This window comes from Quercus robur, chromosome 5, assembly GCF_932294415.1.
Source record: "Quercus robur chromosome 5, dhQueRobu3.1, whole genome shotgun sequence".
Classification (NCBI taxonomy): Eukaryota; Viridiplantae; Streptophyta; class Magnoliopsida; order Fagales; family Fagaceae; genus Quercus; species Quercus robur.
Genome location: NC_065538.1, coordinates 78,051,795 through 78,074,723, shown reverse-complemented (window position 1 = coordinate 78,074,723; position 22,929 = coordinate 78,051,795). Strand labels below are relative to the sequence as shown.

Here is a 22,929-nt window from a genome sequence, read left to right as displayed (position 1 = left end):
AAAATGCCAAGGATAGACATGCCTTTTCAACCGTGGAGTACCTCAGCTCTAGTCTCTTCATAAGTTTGCTCCTGGGCTAGCAAAGTCCCCAGTGACTGCTCCGTATTGGCTATGTATAACAAGAAACGCTTACTAGGTGATGGAGCAACCATGGTATAAGGATCTACCAAATTGACCTTTACTTATCTTAACCATCCTTTCTCTTCCTTCCTTGCTGAGATTGACCTCAATGAACTCTTCTTGGACGTTTTTCACAACATCATTCATGCATTCAGGGGCTTCCTTCACAGTTTCTTCAACTATGTGTTCCCCTCTTGTTTGTTGAGTAAGGCTAAAGGGGTTAGGCCCTCCATTCTCTCGACCCCCTTCCCTTAACCGTCAGAACTCGTAGACCACCTTGCCATCTGGCTTGGAGGTCTCTCAAGTTCCTCTCCATTATCTTCTTCCTCCCTTTCTAAAACAGTGGCATTGAAAGGAAGGATCATATTCTCTCCCTCAGGTTCAAACTCCTGATACAAAGCTGCCTCTGCATAGTGGAGCTTTGCCCTATCATAAGGCATCCTAGTGGCCTCAAAATAGTTATAGGCCTACCTCTCCAAACAACTTCACGCACTGAAGATACGTGGAAGTAATTCCTTTGTGTGCTTTAAGCCAAGGGCTGCCCAAAATAACATGGTATGAAGTATCACCATCCATTACATGCATGAGAGTACGTGCCCTGATAGGACCTACCCTTAAATCCAAAGATACATGCCCCAGAGTGCACTATTGCAACAAACCTATCCCTGCCACTTAAAGTGGCACTCGAATGATTCTTTCTCATGGAATGCCCATGGCATCCAATGTCGAGAGGGGTAAAATGTTGGAGGAGACATTGGTGTCCACTAAAGCCCTCTTGATTTGGGAAGCTCACAAGAAAGCAATGACATACAAGGGTCTCTCACCATCCACAACTCGGTTGGCCAAATCCTTGGTAGAGAATGTCACTGACTCCCGAGTCTCTTGATATGCCACCTACAATAAGCTTCCCTTGGAAGTAGCTATTTCCTGGCTTCTTTCCACCACTCGAATCAGGGTCTGAGCTGCCTCCCCTTTAGCTAATGGCTTGAGACCTATTCCTTCAAGAAAAATGTGAACTTTATCATCTCACTGGATTCTCAATGTCATCTCTTTATCTTGCAATGGCGCGGGTATAGCAATATTGCTAGTTGCATTCCTAGCCTCTTCTTCCATAAGGTCCTCACAACCTATGAAAAGGTCATTGCTATCTTGGGTCTGTGCATCCATTGGTTTGTAAGCTTCCTATTCTTGATGACCAAATCACCATTGGCCACCTTTTCATGGAATATGTTTCTTAGAGCGTAGCAGTCTATGGTGTGGTGGTCACTTCTTCTATGATACCTACAGTAAAGCGCACCTTGTTTTTCCTCCTTTATTGGCTCATGTTTGCACTTGGGCAGTACCACCACACCATCCTTCACCTAGGCTTATAGGATGCTGTATAGCTCTTCCGCCGAGACAGAAATAGGGGGCAGTAATGCCACTTCCCTCTCTCTTTCTGTCCTTGGTGGCTTTCTTTGGCTCTTTTACCACAGCTATTTCCACCTTTTTGCTCTCCCGCTTCCAAGGTTTTCTAGTAGCACTTGGGGTTTGTGAAGTCAAGCCTTTCGCAGGCTTTCTAACTGACATGCTTGTCCTCCTGGACGCTTCCACCAGTTTTATGAAATATGGGATCTACAGATTCTCCAGATAAGGGCGGTACTCGTACAGCATACCAGCAATGCAAATATCCACCAATCTTTCTTCCTCTACAGGATCATAGCATATCAAAGAGAGGTCTTTGAACCTATGGATGTAATCCAGTAACCCTTCGGATACCCTCTACTTCTCTTGCTGTAGATCTAACAAAGTAAGCTTCTCATCTAGAGCGAAAAACTTCTTCATGAACTTGTTAGCCATATCATTCCAGCTCAAAACCGACCCTAGCAAATGGCCGGTGTACCACGTGAAGGCTCAACCCTTCAATGATTTGGAGAACTCCCTGAGTCTCAACTCATGGTCACGAGAGTGAGCTGTCAAGGCATCCATATACCTCCTGATATGCTCTCTAGCATTCCCCATCATGTTGATATAAGCAGAACTCTCTGCTTTCCTAGCCTCAGGCAGGATGAGTGCAATTAAGTAAGGGGATGCCTAAGGTCCCTCGGGCTGCAAAGGTGCCCTTTGGTTGAGAGGTGGATCTTGGTTCTGAGGTGGAGCAAGATTTGAACTTTTGGTCTCTCCTTAAGGTCCTTAACCTCCTTGTGGGGTTTGAGGGGTAGTTGTCCTTTGGCGTAAGGACTGGAACTCTTCCTACATAGTGGCCTAAGAATGTTGAAGGTCTTCAATAGCTACCACAAGGTCCCTATTATCGAGCTGTCTAACCTCCTCGGATGATTCTGTGCCTTCAGTGTGCAAGGAGACATGGTCCACACTTGCTTCTGCTTGTTGGTTTTCTCATGAACTAGCCTAAGCACCTGCATTTTTCTTTCTCGAAGGCATTGGATGGCCAAAGAGAAAGATAACTGAATATAGGGCCGAAAAAAGGACAAATAGGGTATGACTAAAAGAGAATCTCCCTTACTCTCTTCTGTTTTTCTATTATGTAAAGAAAATGAAGGTCTTTGTACAATGGTGGTGTTCTTTCCCAAAGAATGCCTTTTTTCTCTACCTCACTTTCCTACCCAAACTTTTAGGTTTTTCTCTTGGTTTCTCTAGGTTCTTGCCCTAATGGTTCAGCAACATGTCCCTCTTATAGTACGAGGAATGTTGCTAAATAGACAATCATGATTCCTCCATTTGAACCCTAATACAGCTATTGTACTATGCAATGGCTGGAAGAGAGAGAAAGCATGCCAATATCTGGGTAGTGGAACTAAGGGCGGCTTTGCTACTACATGGGGAGCAAGCTTTAGACAAGGGAAGGGACATCAAGGATGCTAAGAGTGACACACGTGTCTCCGACAGTGGTCCAACACAAGTTCAGTCAATAAAGGGTATTCTATAGCATTTGACCAGAGGAGGTCGTTATCTCCCTTTTGTGCAAGTGCTAGGTGTCCATGTTAGTTGCAAATATCACTTTTCCCCAAGATGGTCACACCATTGGCATGGACTAAAGATCCCTTCCTTCAGCTAGCATTCTTTTTCCTTTGCTCACAGCTGCTCCACGTATATGGTTTGGATCCAGCCATGCCAACACTCTCATGTGCCTTGGCTGGTGTAATGTACAACTATAGACCAATTAGTCTTTCTTATGTGTCTCCAGGTTTATTTCTAAGGTTTTAGCGAATCGGCTAAAAATCATCTTGCCTAATGTCATATTTGATTCATAGAGTGCTTTTGTTTCTAATTGCCTAATTACTGATAATACTATTGTTTCTTTTAAGGTTTTACACAAGATAAGGAACAGAAGGACAAGAAGGAAAGGCCAAATGACTATCAAACTTGATATCAACAAGGCTTATGACCGTGTGGAATGGGAGTTTCTAAGGTAGATTATGCTTAAATTAGGCATTGTTGATGGTGGATCCAACTAGCCATGGAAACAGTGTGTACTATTTCTTACTTTATGCTTATTAATGGTGAACCTAGAGGGTTTATCAATACATCGTGTGGGATAAAGCAAGGGGATCCATTATCTCCATAACTTTTCCTCCTTTGTGTAGAGGGCATTTCATCTTTGCTTAGAAAAGCGATGGAATCACAACACTTACATGGTATCTTGTCATGCACAAATGGAGTTTGTATTTCTCACTTTCTATTTGTTGATGATAGCTTTATTTTCTGTTGAGCTACTATGGTGGAATGTCAGCACCTTCTTCAACTATTGGGTTGTTATGAGGAGGCTTCAAGTCAAGCAATAAATAGATAGAAAATTTCCATTTTCTTTAGTCGAAACACAAGACAAGAGGTCAAAGCAGATATCCAAACATTGATGGGGTGAGATATATGGAGAATTGTGAGAAATACCTTGGCCTCCCTATGGTGGGAGGAAAATCAAAGGTGAATACCTTTAAAGACCTGGAAGAGAAAATTACCAAGCCAGTGATAGGATGGAAAGAAAAATTCATCTCCAAAGCAGGAAGGGAGATCCTTATCAAAATAGTTGCTTAAGCCATTCCTACTTACTCTATGGGGATTTTTCGAATACCAAAGGCTTTATGTTAGACAATTAATTCTACTTTGGCTAAGTATTACTGGGGGCAGACAAAGGACGAGAAAAAAATCCACTGAATTAATTGGAAGAAATTATGTACTTCAAAGAGGAGTGGTGGGATGGGTTTTTGGGATATTCAAGATTTTAATTTAGCACTACTAGCTAAACAAGCATGGAGGTTGATTCACAATACACCCTCTTTATTCTATAGGGTCTACAAGTCAAGGTATTTCCCCAATCGCTCTTTTATGGATGCAGAGCTTGGTAATAACCCATCATATGTGTGGAGAAGTCTGATGGCAGCAAGAGATATCATCACTGACGGGTCAGTGTTGAGGGTGGGTGATGGTCGGTATATTGAAGTATCAACCCATAAGTGCCTGCCACATAAACCTGTTTTCTTGGGGGAGAATCGGCCTAGCCTACATGTGAGTGATTTGATTGATGCTACTACAATGTAGTGGGATAGAGAAAATGTTTTTGACCTCCTTGCTCAATAGACTATAATGGAAATATTGGCAATTCCACTATACGTCCAAGACTAATTCACGAGACACTCTAGTATGGAAGGAAAATTCTACAAACATGTTTATATTAAAGACTACATATCAGGTGGCTTTATGCTTAAAGGAGAGGTCCCAAATCGAGCACTTAAGAGCAAACTCTAATTGGGCCATCTGGAAAAAGATTTAGGCACTAAATGTTCCACCCAAGGTTCGTATGTTTGTGTGGCGTGCTTGCTCCAATATCTGCGAATGAGTGAAAATTTGCATCAGAGGAAGGTTATGGTTGACCCATGGTGTCAGAATTGCTGTCAAAAACCAAAGTCCGTTGGCCATCTTCTATGGGAATGTCCTTTAGCAAGAAACGTACGAGCGCTTTGCCTAGGTAAAATTCATAAATGTCCCAATGATGTTAGGGAGTTTTTTGCACTGTTCCAGATGCTTGTTGATTGGCTTCCATAGATGGAGTTGGAAAGATGGGCAACGATATCATGGGCGTTATGGAATGCTAGAAATAAATATAACTTTGAAAGGTTCAACAACATCCTAAAGTAATTCTGGAAGGGGCTCCAAGTTTCCTGGCAGAGTATCAGAGGTTGATGGTAGCACTGAAAAATTCTTAGTCTCTGTTTTTGAAAGCTTTGTATTCGTGGTGATGTTTTTCTGTTTCTCTTGGTATTTTGTTTTTCCTTCGCATGGCTTTCTTTCATATAATAATAATAATGATGGTTTTATATACAAATAATTATTCACCACTTACATGGGCTCATGCATCAAGAAAGAAGCCTAGGAATGCAACTAATTCTATAACTTTCTTCCCAACTTTTAAAATAATGAATAGAAAACAAATAAAAATGATATTAATAAGAGAAATTCTTCTTTTACTTTGTAGGGTAAAATGTAAATTTTCATTGTAAGTACAATGTAAACATATAAATGTCCTATCAATAATTGCTCTTTATACAAATGATTATTCACTAGAATCACTCATATGTTAGATATTACAAGCTCACATTTAGCGTGATGATCACTCCACAAGTATAAATGCTTGTCGAGTGCAGGTCGAAAAATGGTTGGGGTTCAAGTCTCCAAAAAAGAGTTTCACACACGTACATTTAGAATTAGGTTAGTGTAAAATTTTATCTATATATATATATATATATATATATATATTAAATGCACACATATTACCGCTTATTGTGAAAAGAACATATTATATCCATTTTGTCTATTTTTACCAGGTCTTTTTTTCTTGTTTTAGAAATTTCCAATATTTAATTCTAAAATTTGGGCTTATGCTAACTACATCTAAGACTTTTCAAAACTGATCAATTTGATTCCTAAAACCAACTTAATTCCTAAGAAAATTGAGAAAAAATGATTAATTGGCGTAATAATGTTTATGTACTAAGTTAGCTTTAACTACCAAATAAATCAATTTTAAAAAGTTTCGGATCCAGTTGGCTCAAAACTCATGTATATATTAAAGGAATTTAAAACCTTTTTTTTTTTTTTCGAAAGTGAATACCAGGTTTAGAGCATCCAAAGCAGTGAAGCTAAAAATATAGCTATTTGGCACTTGTAAAAGTCACTTTTATCTATTTTACATCTTCACACCAAACATCAATGGATCTATATTTTTAGCTATTTGATTAAAATAATACAAATAACTCATTAGAATAATAATAAAAACATCCACAGCACAAAAAAAAAAAAAAAACACCACCAACCCGAATCTTAAATTTTTTTCCTCAACCCAGACCAAACAAAATCACCAATCACAAACAAAATAAAAAATCAACAATCACAAACAAAATCAAAAATCACTAACATAGCACAAACACAGCGTGGGTCGGCGGAACCCAGCACAAACACAAACACACACCCAGCACAAACTAGAGACAAACCCAGCATAAACTGGAGACAAACCCAGAAATCAAGCTCCAACAGAACAGATGAAGATGAAGATCCAACAGAACAAATCGACGATGGGGCTTGGGGAGATGGGTCTCGACGAGATGGGTTTGGGGAGATGGAGTCTTAGCAGTAGGCGAGCTGGCCGACGAGCTTAGGGGTGAGGGAGATGAGGGAGGCACTAGGCAGCTAGAGAGAAAAAAAAAAAAAATGAGAAGGAAAAAAGAAGAAAGAAGAGAAGCCGGAAAGAAAGAAAAAGAAAGAAAAGAAAAAAAAATATTTTTATAATGAGTGAAGAGAGAGAAGTTTAAGATTTTTTTTTTTTTAGCTTCTTGCTACAGTGCACAACCATAAATGGTTGTGCACTATAGCAAGAAGCTAAAAATTTTTACCTATGGCACAACTACTCCAACATACATTTTAAATATTAGTGGTGCTAAAAATAATAATATAGCTATTTAGCACCACTATTGTGTATAATCTTATAAGTACACGTTACTCCTCATGGCTTTCATGTCTGCGCCTTGCCAGTGACTGTATTTGCACCTAATTTTTCAATCTTTTGAAAGGAACAATAAATAAATAAGTTAAGGCAGTCAAAGGGTAAAATATTTGGTGAAACTGAAAAGTGCGAAACCACGACAACTTTTGATCTGCTGCAGTGAAATTAAAAAAATTTTAAAATAAAAATAAAGAGAAAACTTTACCTTTCGGTGTTGGAGGCGGGGGAACAGGCATTGGCGGTGGCGCGGATGTGTTACCCGTGAGATAAAACGGGTGAAATTCAAACCTAGCAATACAACTGGGAAACAAAACTCTTCCCCCTCTATTCCCACTCGGCAGCTTCTGTATTGCTAACCGAAGACAGCCGGTGCAATCGTAACCCGACAGGTCCGGCGTGCACTGCACAAGTGTGTACACATATTTCAGCGCTGTAAAATTCGCTTTATTCGTCCCAAACTTCTTTGCCCCGGTACTAAGATTTATAATCCCACTTGCCAAACAGCTCAATTTTGGTCTCACTACCTGATCAAACCCGGTTTGGTCCGAAATATTTAGTGTGTTACGCAAGATTCTGTAAGGGTCGGTGACCGTGCTGCCAAAGAAATACTGGTCAGAGTAGTGCAACATGCATTCGTCGTACCAACCCACGGCTAATCTTTCCGTGGGACAGCGCTGGACTATGTCTTTTGTTGCGTCGGCGATGCAGCTTTGGCAGGTGTCGGCGGGGAGGTCGCCGCGGCAGAGGAAGAGGCCGTAGACTGTGTCGACGGAGTTCCCGGCAGTGGCGTTGTAGAATTCAATGTTGCGTGTGGCGTTGGATGAGAGGTATGTGAGGAGGTTATTGAGATTGGATTGGTAGGTACTGTTGGTGGTGAAAGTGGTGGTGTTTGGACATTTATGATGGACGTAAGTTGCAGCGGCCTCAGTTCTGGTATGGCTGAGGAAGCTGATCAGAAAGTAAAGGACCAAAAGGGTCATGCACAGGTTGAATCTGCAAGGTTGAGGCAAACCCATTATCACGATCAACTCAACCTCTTGTGCTTTCTGCAACGTTCTACAATGTTTTCTATGTAGGGAATTTAACCAAAATCCCAACCTGTGAGAAACAAAATAAATAGAGAAAACACACGCCAAAGAAAAATAATCACACGCACAAGACAATATTTACGTGGTTCGGCAATTTGCCTACGTCCACGGAGTTGCAGGGATTTCACTATTATCAGGGAAAAATACAATAGTGCATAAGAACACTCTCAAGAAACCCAAATCCCAATTACACCCTAGCACTCTCTCACAGAAAAAATAAGAATAGAAGCTGACTGCCTCTCTTTTCTCTATTTTCTCTCATGCGGCTGCTCACTAGGTTAATTAGGATTTCTCTCTTTTTAATCTCTACAATATTGCCGCATATAATAAAGCATATATATATATATATATATATATGTTACTTTATGAAAGTTAGCTAAGTGGATTCCTTTTTCAACTTGTATTAGGTCACTTTTATGGCCGGATTGGGCTTGGTTGGGCCTTATGGGCTTGTGGCAAAATTCAAGCCACACTAACAAATCTCCACCTTGGCTTGAATTGATCAAGCTACACTAGCAAACTCCTCCATCAGCTCCACCTTAGCCCTTAAGGGCTCACAAGCTGCAAACATCAGCCACAATCCTCCATAACACAGTTCCTCATCCCTGCAACTCATCCTCCTGTCCTCAAGCTAGAAGACCAATTGAAGCTGCGCACAGCTTCAACTTCTCAATAGTGACACCCTTAGTCAACATGTCGGCCGGGTTCTTAGATCCACAAATCTTCTCAAGCATTACCAGCTTATCTTCAACAAGGTAACGGATAAAGTGGTATTTTGTCTGTATGTGCTTCGACTTTGAATGAAAAGCTGAATTTTTGGCAAGAAAGATTGCACTCTGACTGTCACTGTGTAGAATGCCCATCTTCTGCTTCTTACCCAATTCATCTAAGAAACCATGTAGCCAAATCATCTCCTTTCCAGCTTCAGTTGCTGCAACATACTCAGCTTCTGTAGTAGACAAAGTAACAATCTTCTGTAAATTTGAAGCCCATGATATAGCTGTACCACCCAGAGTAAAAACAAACCCAGTAGTACTTTTTCTACTATCAATATCACCAGCAAAATCAGCATCTACATAACCCTGCAGTTTCAAACTTGCACCTGTGAAGCAAAGACACGTATCTGATGAACCCTTCAGATATCTCAGAATCCACTTGACTGCCTCCCAATGCTGCTTTCCAGGCCTACTCATGAATCTGCTCACAACTCCCACTGCATGTGCAATGTCTGGCCTTGTACACACCATAGCATACATCAAGCTGCCAATAGCTGAGGCATAGGGCACCTTGCTCATATGGTCCCTTTCTTCTTCTGTCTTCGGTGATTGTTCTTTGCTTAGTTTGAAATGACTACCCAAGGGTGTACTCATTGGTTTAGCTTCATTCATGTTGAACCTGCTGAGAACTTTCTTCACATACTCTGACTGTGAAAGCTTCAATGTACCATTAGCCTTGTCTCTAATGATTCTCATACCAAGGATTTGCTTTGCAGCTCCCAAATCCTTCATTGCAAACTGTTTGGACAATTGCTTCTTCAGATTATTAATCTCTTCAATGCTAGACCCTGCAATAAGCATATCATCCACATACAACAGTAATATGATGTAAGAATTGTCAAAAACTTAACATAGCAACAGTGATCAGCTTCACATCTCTTGAACCCAATTCTGTGCATAAAACTGTCAAATTTCTTGTACCACTGTCTAGGAGCTTGTTTTAGGCCATACAAGCTCTTTCTTAGTTTGCAAACTAAATTCTCTTGTCCTTGAGCAATGAACCCTTCTGGCTGAATCATGTAAAGGTCTTCCTCCAAGTCACCATGAAGGAATGCTGTCTTCACATCTAACTGCTCAAGATGTAAGTTTTTTGCAGCCACCATTCCCAGTACTAGTCTGATTGTTGACATCTTCACAACTGGAGAAAATATCTCTGTGTAGTCAATGCCTTTCTTCTGCTGGAACCCTTTAACAACTAATCTGGCCTTGTAACGTTTGCTACCATCATGTTCATTCTTTATTCTGTATACCCACTTGTTGTGCAAAGCCTTCTTTCCTACTGGCAATTCAGTCAGTTCCCATGTTTGATTCACCAACAAGGAATCCATCTCATCCTTCATGGCTAACTCCCACTTGCTTGAGTTTTCATCTTGCAAGGCTTCATCATAACACTCTGGCTCACCACCATCAGTCAACAGGAGATAATTTAAAGTGGGTGAATAACGCTGTGGAGGTCTAATGTTCCTGGAAGATCTGCGGACTTCAGCTACAGGTGTACTCAGATCTACCTATGAATTTACATTCTCTTTATCTTCTTCACCCCTTTTCTGGACAGTACCTTCAGTCAATTCATCTAAGTTGACAAACTCAGATTTCTTTTGATCTATCCCTGTAACATCTGGCACTACAGTTGACCTGTCCTTATACATAACATGTTCATTAAATATCACATTTCTACTTCTGATGATTTTCCTGTTTTGTTCATCCCAAAACCTATAGCCAAATTTCTCATCACCATAGCCAATGAAAAAACATATTTTAGACTTTGCATCAAGTTTACTACGAGCATCAGAATCAATATGAACATAGGAAACACAACCAAAAACTTTTAAGTGTGAAAACTTTACCTCTTTACCGCTCCAAACCTCCTCAGGAAGTCTGAACTCCATGGGAACTGAAGGTCCTCGGTTTATCAGGTAAGCTGCAGTGCTAACAGCATCAGCCCAAAAAGTTTTTGGTAGTCCAGCATGCAACCTCATACTCCTAGCACGCTCATTGAGAGTTCTATTCATGCGCTCAGCCACACCATTCTGCTGTGGTGTCCCAGGAATGGTCTTCTCCATCCTAATTCCCTGTGCAGCACAATACTCACTGAACCCTCCATCTATGTACTCTCCTCCATTATCTGAACTCAAACATTTTACTTTCAAACCTGTTTCTGTCTCAACCATGGCCTTCCACTTCTTAAAGGTTTCAAATACATCTGATTTATTTTTCAGAAAATAAACCCATACATTTCTACTTGAGTCATCAATGAAAGTAATGTAGTACCTTGAACCTCCAAGGGATGCAACTGGAGAAGGCCCCCACAAATCAGTGTGTACTAACTCCAATTTTTCAGCCTTCGGTGTCTTGCCAGTTTTCAAGAAGCTCACCTTTTTCTGCTTTCCTAAGATGCAACTTTCACACATGTCAAAATCAATGGACTTTAATTCTGGTAATTTTCCTTTTGACAGCAGCATCTTCATCCCTTTCTCACTCATGTGACCAAGTCTTCGGTGCCATAGGCTTGTATCAGTACTTGCATCAGCAACTGCAATTGTGTCTCTTGGACTTGAGGTCATGTACAGAGTACCAGTTTTCTTTCCACGAGCCAATACCCTAGCTCCCTTTGTAACCTTCCAAGTACCACCAACAAATAGTATTGCATGTCCTTCATCATCAAGTTGTCCAACAGAAATCAGATTCCTCCTCAGGTCAGGAATATGTCGAATCTTCTCCAGTAACCAAACAGACCCATTGGGCAACAATATTCGAACATCTCCCATATCCACAACATCCAAGGCTGAACCATCAGCCAAAAACACCTTACCAAAATCACCTGCAACATAATTCTGTATGATTTCTCGGTGTGGAGTAGTATGAAACGAAGCTCCTGAATCCAAAACCCAATCATCAAGTGGACTGTCTACTGCAAGAAGTAATGCATCATGTACCTCTTCTGTTACAGCATTAGCAGAATCATCTTCATTCTTCTTCTTAGGACTTTTGCATTGATTTCTAAAGTGACCTGTTTTCCCACAATTCCAGCATTGTACTTGTTGGCCTGATCTAGATTTACTTCTATTCCGATTAGAATTTCTGGATTTTGATCTGCCCCGATTTGAATTTCTGTTATTACCTCTGCCTCTTGTCTCAAGGTTTAGGGCAGAACCAGATCCTGAGGATTCACCTGCATCTCTTCTGCGAATCTCCTCAACCAGAATTAAATCTTGTATATCATTATACTTGAGTTTTTCCTTTCCTGTAGAATTGCTTACTGCCATCCTCATTGCCTCCCAACTGTTTGGCAAAGAAGCCAAGACGATCAGAGCACGAATCTCATCATCAAAATCAATTTCTACAGACGACAATTGATTTGTGATAGTATTAAATTCATTCAGATGTTGTGCTACTGATGCATTCTCTGCCATCTTCAAATTGAACAGTTTCTTCATCAAGTGCACCTTATTGTTTGCTGACGGCTTTTCATACATACCAGACAAAGCTTTCATCAGATCTGCTGTGGTCTTCTCCTTTACAACATTGTGTGCAACAGACCTAGACAGAGTTAACCTGATAACTCCTAGTACCTGTCTGTCAAGAAGAGCCCATTCCTCAGCCTTCATAGCCTCAGGTTTTTCCCCTAGAAGCGGTTGATGCAATTTCCTCCCATAAAGGTAATCCTCAATCTGCATCCTCCAATATGCGAAGTCTGTGCGATCAAACTTTTCTATTCCAGACGCCTTTCCTGCTTCCTCTGTCATTGCTCCCACTCAAACCTAACCCTAGGCTCTGATACCAGTTGTAGGGAATTTAACCAAAATCCCAACCTGTGAGAAACAAAATAAATAGAGAAAACACACGCCAAAGAAAAATAATCACACGCACAAGACAATATTTACGTGGTTCGGCAATTTGCCTACGTCCACGGAGTTGCAGGGATTTCACTATTATCAGGGAAAAATACAATAGTGCATAAGAACACTCTCAAGAAACCCAAATCCCAATTACACCCTAGCACTCTCTCACAGAAAAAATAAGAATAGAAGCTGACTGCCTCTCTTTTCTCTATTTTCTCTCATGCGGCTGCTCACTAGGTTAATTAGGATTTCTCTCTTTTTAATCTCTACAATATTGCCGCATATAATAAAGCATATATATATATATATGTTACTTTATGAAAGTCGGCTAAGTGGATTCCTTTTTCAACTTGTATTAGGTCACTTTTATGGCCGGAATGGGCTTGGTTGGGCCTTATGGGCTTGTGGCAAAATTCAAGCCACACTAACATTCTATAGTAAGAAACATTTACACAAGGGGGTGAATTAACATTTAACAATAGCAAGTCAACAAAATAATAAGTCAAGCCACCTTGATCTTTTTATTAATTTTAACCAGGTTCAATCTCTCACGTGTTAAAAAAAATAAAAATAAAAATAAATCCACGAGTCAACAATTCACTAAGATAGATCTTTAGTTATTTGATATTTAGTGTCCGTTTGACATGATTAATTTTGCAACTTATTTTACTATTCATCTTATTTTTGCTACTATTCATGGGTTTCACTATATTATTTCAACTAACTTTTACCTTTATCTACAATACTTTCAACAAAAAGTTTTCAGTTTTAGCAAATAAGCGGAAAATAGACTCTTAGTGTTTTAAAAAAAAAAAAAAACTGTAGACTCTCCAATTTATACCTACCAATATCCAAAGTCTTAGAGGCTGTTTGGTACTAGATTTTAAACAACAATTTTTAGTGTTTAAATACTAAAACCAGTATTTTCACAAAACTTTTTAACTCACACATATTTCCATAATACTTAAACAACGATATTAAAAATCTCTAACCAAACAACCCTTGATCCCTACCAAAACTAATATAGGTTAATGTTAGGCCCAACAACCCACTTCCCATGGTTCAAGCCCATTTTTGACATGTTTTCTAAGTTCCTATGACAAAAAGTTTGAGGCTAGAATGAAGAGATAAGGTGAGACTCACTTGCCTCAAGTCTTTTTTGGGATTTGGGTTCGAAGGATTTAGTGGTTCAGTGGTTGCCCCATTAATCAACTCTATATAAGTGATTGTAGTGAAACACTATGTTAGCAAGTGTATCTTGATGGCTAAACCCTACTAATGTGAGCACAACAGTGATGAAACTTATGATAAGCAAGCTAGCTCAAAAACTGATTCAAATATGGCCCATATCTTAGCTCAAACTTTTGTTTTGTTTTGAGAGAGAGAGAGATATTTCAGCTTCTAGTCACAAAAAAAATTAACCATTTTAGTTTTTATTTTTAAAATATTTCGGGTTTAATTTATTACTCTTACATTGGGCCTTCTTTCCTTTTTTTTTTTTTTTGGCTATAATTTTGGGTTTAATTTATTTACAAAATTAACTTGTTTAACTTTTTAAAACTAAAGAACTAACTAAATTGGTTAAAATTTGGGAAACTTCCCCAATTTGAAGGACATAAGCAGTCGCCTAACTAGACTAAAGCAAGAGCTGCCCTGGATATGGGCTAAGCTATTGAAAAGCCAAAGTTGAGGTGGGTATTCTTTTCTTAAACTTCTTTTGGGATGAAGTGATTGGCCCTATTAATTAATTAACTTTTCATTAGTGACTGTAGTGAAACACTGTGTTAGTAGGTGTATCCCGTGATGGCTAAAACCCTACTGATTTGATCACAACAGTGATTTAATTCCATCTCATCTAGTCATATGCTTTTGACCTATCAATTTCTAGGGGTGCAGACCCTTGTTTTCTTTCTTTTCCTTTGAATGTAGCTATAAATTTCGCATTTCAATCATTCGTTATTAGCGATATCTCTATCTAGGAAAAGTCATTTTTTGAAAGCTGTGATTAATTATAGTTTTCAACCAATGTTTTAGTATCTTGACGACTAGCACCAATGGTGCAGTCAAAAAATCTTTCTAGGGGAGCCAAGATTACTATAACAAAAATCTTATGTACAAAGACCCAAAAAAAAAAAAAAAAAAAAAAAAAAAAAAAAAAAAAAAAAAAAAACCTTGATTTATAAGTTAACTTTAACCGAAAAGTTGTGTCATTAGTTCCTTCATGGTACTAAATTTTTTTTTTTTAAAAAAAAACACTTTTTTATATACACATTTAAACAATCACTAAAAAAAAAAAAAAACTCATTTCTATCTTGTTACAAAATTTCGTTTTGACAAGTTTCATGGCTAAAAATACAAATTCTATAAAAAATGGTTGCAACTACAAGAGTAATAATAAACTTTTAAGCCCTTCTAGGGAGTTCAATATCTACAAATTTAACAATTGAGACAAAGGATTGAACATTAGTTTCTAAATATTGAACATTTTTCCTGCTTTACGTCAATTATAGGCAAGTTACTTACAATTTGTGATTAGCAAAGTATAAACTACGTTTAAGGGTCCGTTTGAGAATAACTTATTTAGCTTAAATTGAAAATTTTTTGTTAAAAATACTGTTAATAAAGCTAAAAGTTAGTTGAAATAATACAGTGGGACTCATGAATAGTAAAAAAAAAAAAAGTTAAACAGTTAAAAAAACAGCTCAATATAAACTTACCCCAAACGCAACCTAAGTATAGTAAGAGAAAACTTTTTTTTTTTTTTTTTTTTTTTTTTTTGAGAAACCGGTAAGACATTTTTATTACGTAAACATTAAACTTTTGTCAAGTATTACAAAATTGGTTACATCACAGTGGATGTCTTCTAACCATATTTGAGGTTCATACAAGAATTTTGCCAATTTGGCAAGCTTGTCTGCAACAATATTACCCTTACGCCTAACATGTGTGAAAGAAGCATTTCTCAAACTTGAGATTAGCCGACGCGAATCATCAATGATATGACCAAAGGCAGCCAGGCAGGGTGAGTCCAATATAAGGTGCTTGTGAATGATCTCAGAGTCTCCCTCGAAGATGACATCCTATAACCCGAGTTCAATGGCGAATGAAATGGCTCCACGTCCTCCACCATGGGTGGTAAAGCAATGCGCTCCGATAACGCTGCTATCACCATCCCTTCGGAGTCACGCACCACCACTCCCAAACCTGCCGTTCCCGAGTCCTTGAAAATCGCCCCATCACTGTTAGCCTTGTACTGATTTGGTGGAGGAGGTAGCCAATGGGTTGGGTGTGCCACAACTTCTTCTTGCACTGAATAATCTTGTGCCATTTGAAATTCATGAAGCCGATCAACTGCATCACTATAGATCCTTCCCAATGTCACAGTGGTTATTCCCACTCTCTGTGCGTTCCTGTTAAACTAGATGCTCCAAGAAATATAAGCAAACAACTCAGCCAAGTGTGGAATGTTTTGTGCTAAAATTCCTTGGAACAGGTCACGAAAGCTAACCAATGTTTCAGCCAATAAAGGTCTACAACGCTCCAGCTCCCACCAAACTGATTTGACTTCTGCACACACCCAGATTGCGTGAATTGTGTCCTCTGTCTCACTGCTGCAATGGTCATAGAGGGCGTTCGCCGTGATGTTCCTCTGCAATAAATTCTTTTTTGTTGGCAAGGATTCGTTGGCTGCTCTCCAAAAGAAATGTCGAATTTTATTCGGCACTTTTAATTGCCAAATATCCAACCAAAACTTCTTGTGGGCTGACGTGTTTGACGGTCAAGGAATTTTCTTTGCTACCTCATTTGAAAGGAGGTGGTATGCTGACTTGGTGGAGTAGCAACCATTGGGTGTAGCCATCCAAATCAGTTTGTCCTCAGCCCGGGTTGAACTCGGGTATTCCGAGAATAGCAGTAGCTTCAACTAAAATCAACCCCGAGCATCTATTTTTATTTCATCCCTTTCAATAAAGAAATTAATTAAGGGGATTTGAAGGGGCTGAACTGAATATGCGGTGAAGTAGATTGGATGCTCCTAACTAACAATCACATTCTCAATCTTTTTTTTTTTTTTTTTTTTTTTAATAAGATTTCACACATTCTCTCTCCGTGGGACAGCGCTGGGCTATGTCTTTGGTTGCGTCGGCTAATATGAATGAATGAGTGACTTTTACTTTCTATTTACCATTGGATGAGTGAATTGTATTCGTCACTGTTGATGTGATATTTTGATTATAAAAATATAAAAGTGTTGATTGTTGAAATATAACTTATATTTTATGATAATGCTTTTTGGTTTATTTATTTATTTATATGGAGGTATTATTTGCTTAAAAGTTGAAGGTACTAAGGTAAAGTTTTCTCTTACTATACCTAGGTTTCGTTTGAGATAAACTTATATTGGATAGTTTCTTTTACTATTTAGTGTGTGTTTGGCCCAGCTTAAAAAACTAGCTTATTTTACTATTTAAATTATTTTTACTATTATTCATGAGCTCCATTACACTTTTTGGTACTATTCATAAGTCACACTGTACTATTTCAGCTAACTTTTACCTTTATCTACATTACTTTTAGCAAAACGTTTTCTGTTCCAGCAAAATAAGCGTATCCCAAACAGTCCTTTAATTTATTTTTCTACTATTTATGTGTCCCATTGCAGCCAAAATGGCCCAATACCATGTTTTTTTGAAATTTTTAGCAACAGAGCCCTGTTTCGGAAATAATTTGGGATGTATCACTTTCAAGCTCGAGTACCACATTTTTCCATTCCATCGTCGCCCCATATTCAAGGAGCCCTATAGTGGCGTTTTTAAGCCCTATAGTGACGTTTTCGAGCCCTATAGCAGCGTTTTCCTGCAATATAAGTCCCCATACCAGGTTAAGGGGTCCTATAGTGGCGTTTTTAAGCCCTATAGTGACGTTTTCGGGCAACTTTTGTTTTTTTTTTTTTTTTTTTTTTTGTGAGAAGATGTTGACCAATGAAAAGATGGTACTCGAGCTCACCAAGCTCGAGTACCACAAAAAGTGGTAGATCCCAAATTATTTCCGAAACAATACTTTGTTGCTAAAAATTTCAATAAAACATGGTATTGGGCCATTTTGGCCGTCCTATTGCATTTTTTAGTACTATTTATGGATATCATTGTACTATTTCAGCTAACTTTTAACTTTATCTATAATACTTTCAACAAAATGTTTTTAGTTTCGGCAAAATAAATTGTTCCCAGACCCTTAAACATAGTTTATACTTTGCTGATTACAAATTTAAGTAACTTGTCTATAATTGACACAAAGTAGGAAAAATGTTCAACATTTTGAAACTAGTGTTCAATCCTGTCTCAATTGTTAAATCTTTAGATATTGAACTCTCTAGAAGGGCTTAAAAGTTTATTATTACTCTTGTAGTTGCAACCATTTCTACAGAATGTGTATTTTCAGCCATGAAACTTGTCAAAATGAAATTTTGTAACAAGATAGAAATGAGTTTTTTTTTTTAGTGATTATTTAAATGTGTACATAAAAAAGTGTGTGTGTTTTTTTTTTTTTTTTTTTTTTAAATTTAGTACCATGAAAAAACTAATGACACAACTTTAATCAGTTAAAGTTAACTTATAAATCAAGTATTTGTTTTCTTTGTACATAAGATTTTTGTTATAGTCATCTTAGCCCCCCTAGAAAGATTTTTTCGCTCTGCCATTGGTGCTAGTCAAGATACTAAAACATTGGTTGAAAACTCTAATTAATCACAACTTTCCAAAATGACTTTTCCTAGATAGAGACATCGTTGATAACAAATGGTTGAAATGAGAAATTTACAACTACATTCAAAGGAAAAGAAAGAAAACGAGGGTTTGCAACCCTAAAGATTGGCATGTCAAAAGCATGAGACAAGATGAGATAGAATTAAATCATTGTTTCAATCAAATTAGTAGGGTTTTAGCCATCATGGGATACACCTACTACCATAGTGTTTCACTACAGTCACTAATGAAATGTTAATTAATTAATGGGGGAAATCACTTATTCCTAAAAGAGGTTTAAGACATAAAAGCTCACTTCACCTTTGGCTTTTCAACAGCTTAGCCCATATCCAGGGCAGCTCTTCCTTAGTCTAGTTAGGCAACTGCTTAAGGCCCTCCAATTGAGGAAGTTTCCCAAATTTTAACCAATTTAGTTAGTTCTTTAGTTTAAAAAATTAAACAAGTAAGATTTGTAAAATGAATAAATTAAATCCAAATTTATAGCCAAAAAAAAGCAAAGGAAAGAAGGCCTCAATGTAAGATTAATAAATTATATTCGAAATATTTTAAAAATAAAAACAGAAATGGTTAATTCTTTTTGTGACTAGAAGCTGAAATCTCTCTCTCTCTCTCTCAACAAAACAAAATAGAAGTTAAAATATGGGCCATATTTGAGTCAGTTTTTGAGCTAGGTTGCTTATCATAAGTTTCATCATTGTTGTGCTCAAATTAGTAGGGTTTAGTCACCATGATACACTTGCTAACGTAGTGTTTCACTATAGTCACTTATATAGTGTTGATAATGGGGCAACCATTGAACCACTAAATCCTTTGAACCCAAATCCCAAAAGAGACTTGAGGCAAGTGAGTCTCACCTTATCTCTTCATTCTAGCCTCCAACCTTTTGTCATAGGAACTTAGAAAACATGTCTAAAATGGGCTTGAACTTTGTGATGTGGGTTGTTGGGCCTATAATTAAGTTATATTAGTTTTGATAGGGATTGAGGGCTGTTTGGTTAGAGATTTCTAGTATCGTTGTTTAAGTGTTGTAGAAATATGTGTGAGTTAAAAAGTTTTGTAGAAATACATGTTTTAGTGTTTAAACACTGAAAATTGTTATTTAAAATCTAGTACCAAACAGCCCCTGAGACTCCAAATATTGGTAGGTATAAATTGGAGAGTCTACAGTTCTTTTTTTTTTTTTTTTTTTTAAACACTAAATATCAATTAACTAAAAACCTATCTTAGTGAATTGTTGCCTTGTGGATTGTTTATGTTAAATCCTCCTCAGGTTTTTTACCTTGAATCTGGACTGTTTCATTGGTTTTCCTGAGTCATCATATCGTTGTGTTCTTTACTTTTCCGCTGTTTTGATATGATTGATATTTATTTAACCTAGATCTGTTTAATTGAACTAAGTAACAACTTCACTGTAAATTAGGTTAAACAATCTGTATTTTTAGGGGTCTAAATTCTAACAGTTCTAGCTTGCCATTGGAATAATGAGCTGACAACCACGTGCTTACAAAAAGATGACTGGCAAAGCAAGGGACAAGTGCATAGCGCACACATAGTAACAAAGACATATTTATTTTATTTTATTTTGTTTTATTTATTTGTTTTTAATGTTGATCTCTAATTCTCTAGTGATTTGGAATGTGATTAACAAGAATCTGGATATTTTTTAGTGTATTTGGAAGACCATAGGTTGAGGAATTATCCATCTATTGGGTATTTTCTTTTTGAAAAGTGCTATATTCATAACATTTTCATAACAAATTCTAGGTGGTAGTTTGTTATTAATTTTAATTTGAACCTCTTATTGAAATTACTTTTTTACGCTCCATTAACAGTAAGTTATAACTTGCTACCTAATATTTGTTGTGAAAATGTTATGAAATTATTTTGATTTTTAAATTAAAATTTATAATGAAAAAAAAAATCACTAAAACACAGAAAAGAAAAAAAAAAACAGAAAAGAAAAAAAAATGAAGATTTTAGGGCCTTAGCAAAGGAATTTGTGCAAAAGGCAGCTGGGATTTTGGACATGAGGCTTGCTCCTAATGCTATTTCCCTTCATGTCTCAATTTTCACTCAATTTTGTTACAGGCATTGATGATTTTTACTAACACTTTTATACTTTTTGAATTTATTGTGTAAATTTTTGCAGTTTTTTCAGTTCATGAAAAGCCTATATTATCTGTTCTATGTCAATTAAGGAAGAAAAAAAAGGTAAAAATTCTTTTAAACAAATGGTATCTTACTAAAAAATAATTTTAATTACATGAAAAACCTTAAAATAAATATATAAAAAAATTTAATCTAATTTAAAAAAAAATCAAATTGAATAAAAAATGATAGGAAATTTTTTTATTTTATGACATGATGGCTCATGTGATTAGATGCAAGTATAACTTATGTAACTTGTGAGATGATATTGAGATGGTCTCCTAAAATAAATTTTTCTATGCAACTGCTACTACACGTAAACTTGTAGACGTGACTCTTTGACCAACTAACAGAGACTATTCCGCCCACAGAAGCACCCCTGCCGGCAGGTTCACTTCTGTCCCCATCCACCGTAGCGTAACATTTGTGATACTATTGTCATCTTCGTTACTCTTTGGTCTTTTCCTCAATGACAACAAAGTCGTAGGAAAAAATTGATAAAAAGATCAAGGTGGCTCAACAGTGGCTCTAGGAATTTTTTCTAGGGGTCGTTAAGAAACTTAAATAAAACAAAATTTAATATAATGGAAAAGAACTTGAATATATTGAGTTTTGAAAAAAAAAAAAAAAAAAAACATACAAACACAAATACATAAAGTTTTACAATTTCTTTCTACAAATTTTCATATTTTGAAACCATCTCATGATAGTTTATTATTAGTTGTTATTATCTATTATCAATAAAAGTATGACAATTTTATTTTGTTAAGTTTGTATAATATTTTTGTTTTTATGCAATTGGGGTTATATATTTGTCATTTTTTATATATAAATATTTTAAACTAAATGACAAAACTCAACCGTACTTGTACTGTATAATTATTAACCTACACAACTGCATTCATTTATACATAAATAATACACTAAATTGTTGTTTGATTGTAGAATAAGCTAATATGTAATCAGGGTGTAGAAGATTTGAACTAAGATGTGCAAAAATATTTTTATGAGTAAATTAAATTAGTAAAGTAATATTATATATATATATAGAGAGAGAGAGAGAGAGAGAGATAGGTTCAAGTTACACATTTTTTAGACTATTGATTTGTATTAGATCTAAGGGTGGAAAAAACACTCATAGCCATGTATTTATTGTTTCCTAGAAATTAGTAACTAAGTCATTAATTCTTCTTATTAAAAATAGAAAAATAAAAAATAACGTTTACTCTCTGCTCTCCATCATCTTCATCTTCTCTCCCTCACACGGTGTTTCTCTCTCTCTCTCTCAAAAAAAAAAAAAAAAAAAAAAAAAAGGAAAAACAGCATACTTCATAATTTAAAAGCCATGTTTGATTTCTTATTCCGTAATCAAAAGAAATCCTGCACAAGTAACTAAAAAAGTGCAACCACGACTAACTTGAATCGGATAAGGATTGAAGTTTCATCATTTTACGAAAATTCTAGCATAAGATAAGGACCTTTTGTCCTTTACCAAGTACTCAACGACACCATTCATGAACTTTGGAATAATTTTAACTTGGAATGAGAATTATTTACGCAAAACAGGAACACAGCTAAATAATCCAAAATCATTTTTTAAATTGCAAACTTAACAGCTGAACAAAACTTCAATTGTTATTGTCTTTCTTGTCTTCAAGCCCACAATTGACGCCCACAAGATAGAACACAAGACCATGTGAGGGAGGGAGAGAAGATGAAGATGATGGAGAGCAAAGAGTTAGTGCTATTTTTTATTTTTTATTTTTATATTTTTAATAAGAAAAATTAATGACTTAGTTACTAATTTCTAGGGAACAATAAATATATGACTATGAGTGTTTTTTTCACCCTTAGATCTAATACAAATCAATAGTTCAAAAAAGGGATAACTCTTGTGAAGTTACACCAACTGTAACTTGAACCCATCTCATATATATATATATATATATATATATAATTTTTTTTTTCAAGTCAGGGGTTGATTGAACCCCCTGAAGTGAATGTGCACCCGCCCCTGGTGGCTTGACTTATTATTTTGTTGACTAGCTAGTATTAAGAGTTTCTTACTAAAGAAAACATTGTAGTACGTTGCAGAAAGCATAAGAGGTTGAGTTGATCATGATAATGGGGTTGCCTCAGCCTTGCAAATTCAACCTGTCAATGACCCTTTTGGTCCTCTACTACTTTTTGATCAGTTTC

At 36.9% G+C, this 22,929-nt stretch overlaps 1 protein-coding gene across 1 annotated transcript; it reads right to left on the bottom strand.

Moving 5' to 3' along the window:
* Positions 1–371: 371 nt before the first annotated feature.
* LOC126728758 (putative cysteine-rich receptor-like protein kinase 9) lies at positions 372–8,155 on the bottom strand. The gene is made up of 3 exons (XM_050434542.1): positions 7,320–8,155; positions 1,739–1,808; positions 372–546 (listed from the first exon to the last, which is right to left on the bottom strand). Exons 1-3 carry the CDS (start codon positions 8,128–8,130, stop codon positions 372–374), a joined length of 1,056 nt encoding a protein of 351 aa, XP_050290499.1. The 5' UTR covers positions 8,131–8,155.
* Positions 8,156–22,929: the final 14,774 nt, after the last annotated feature.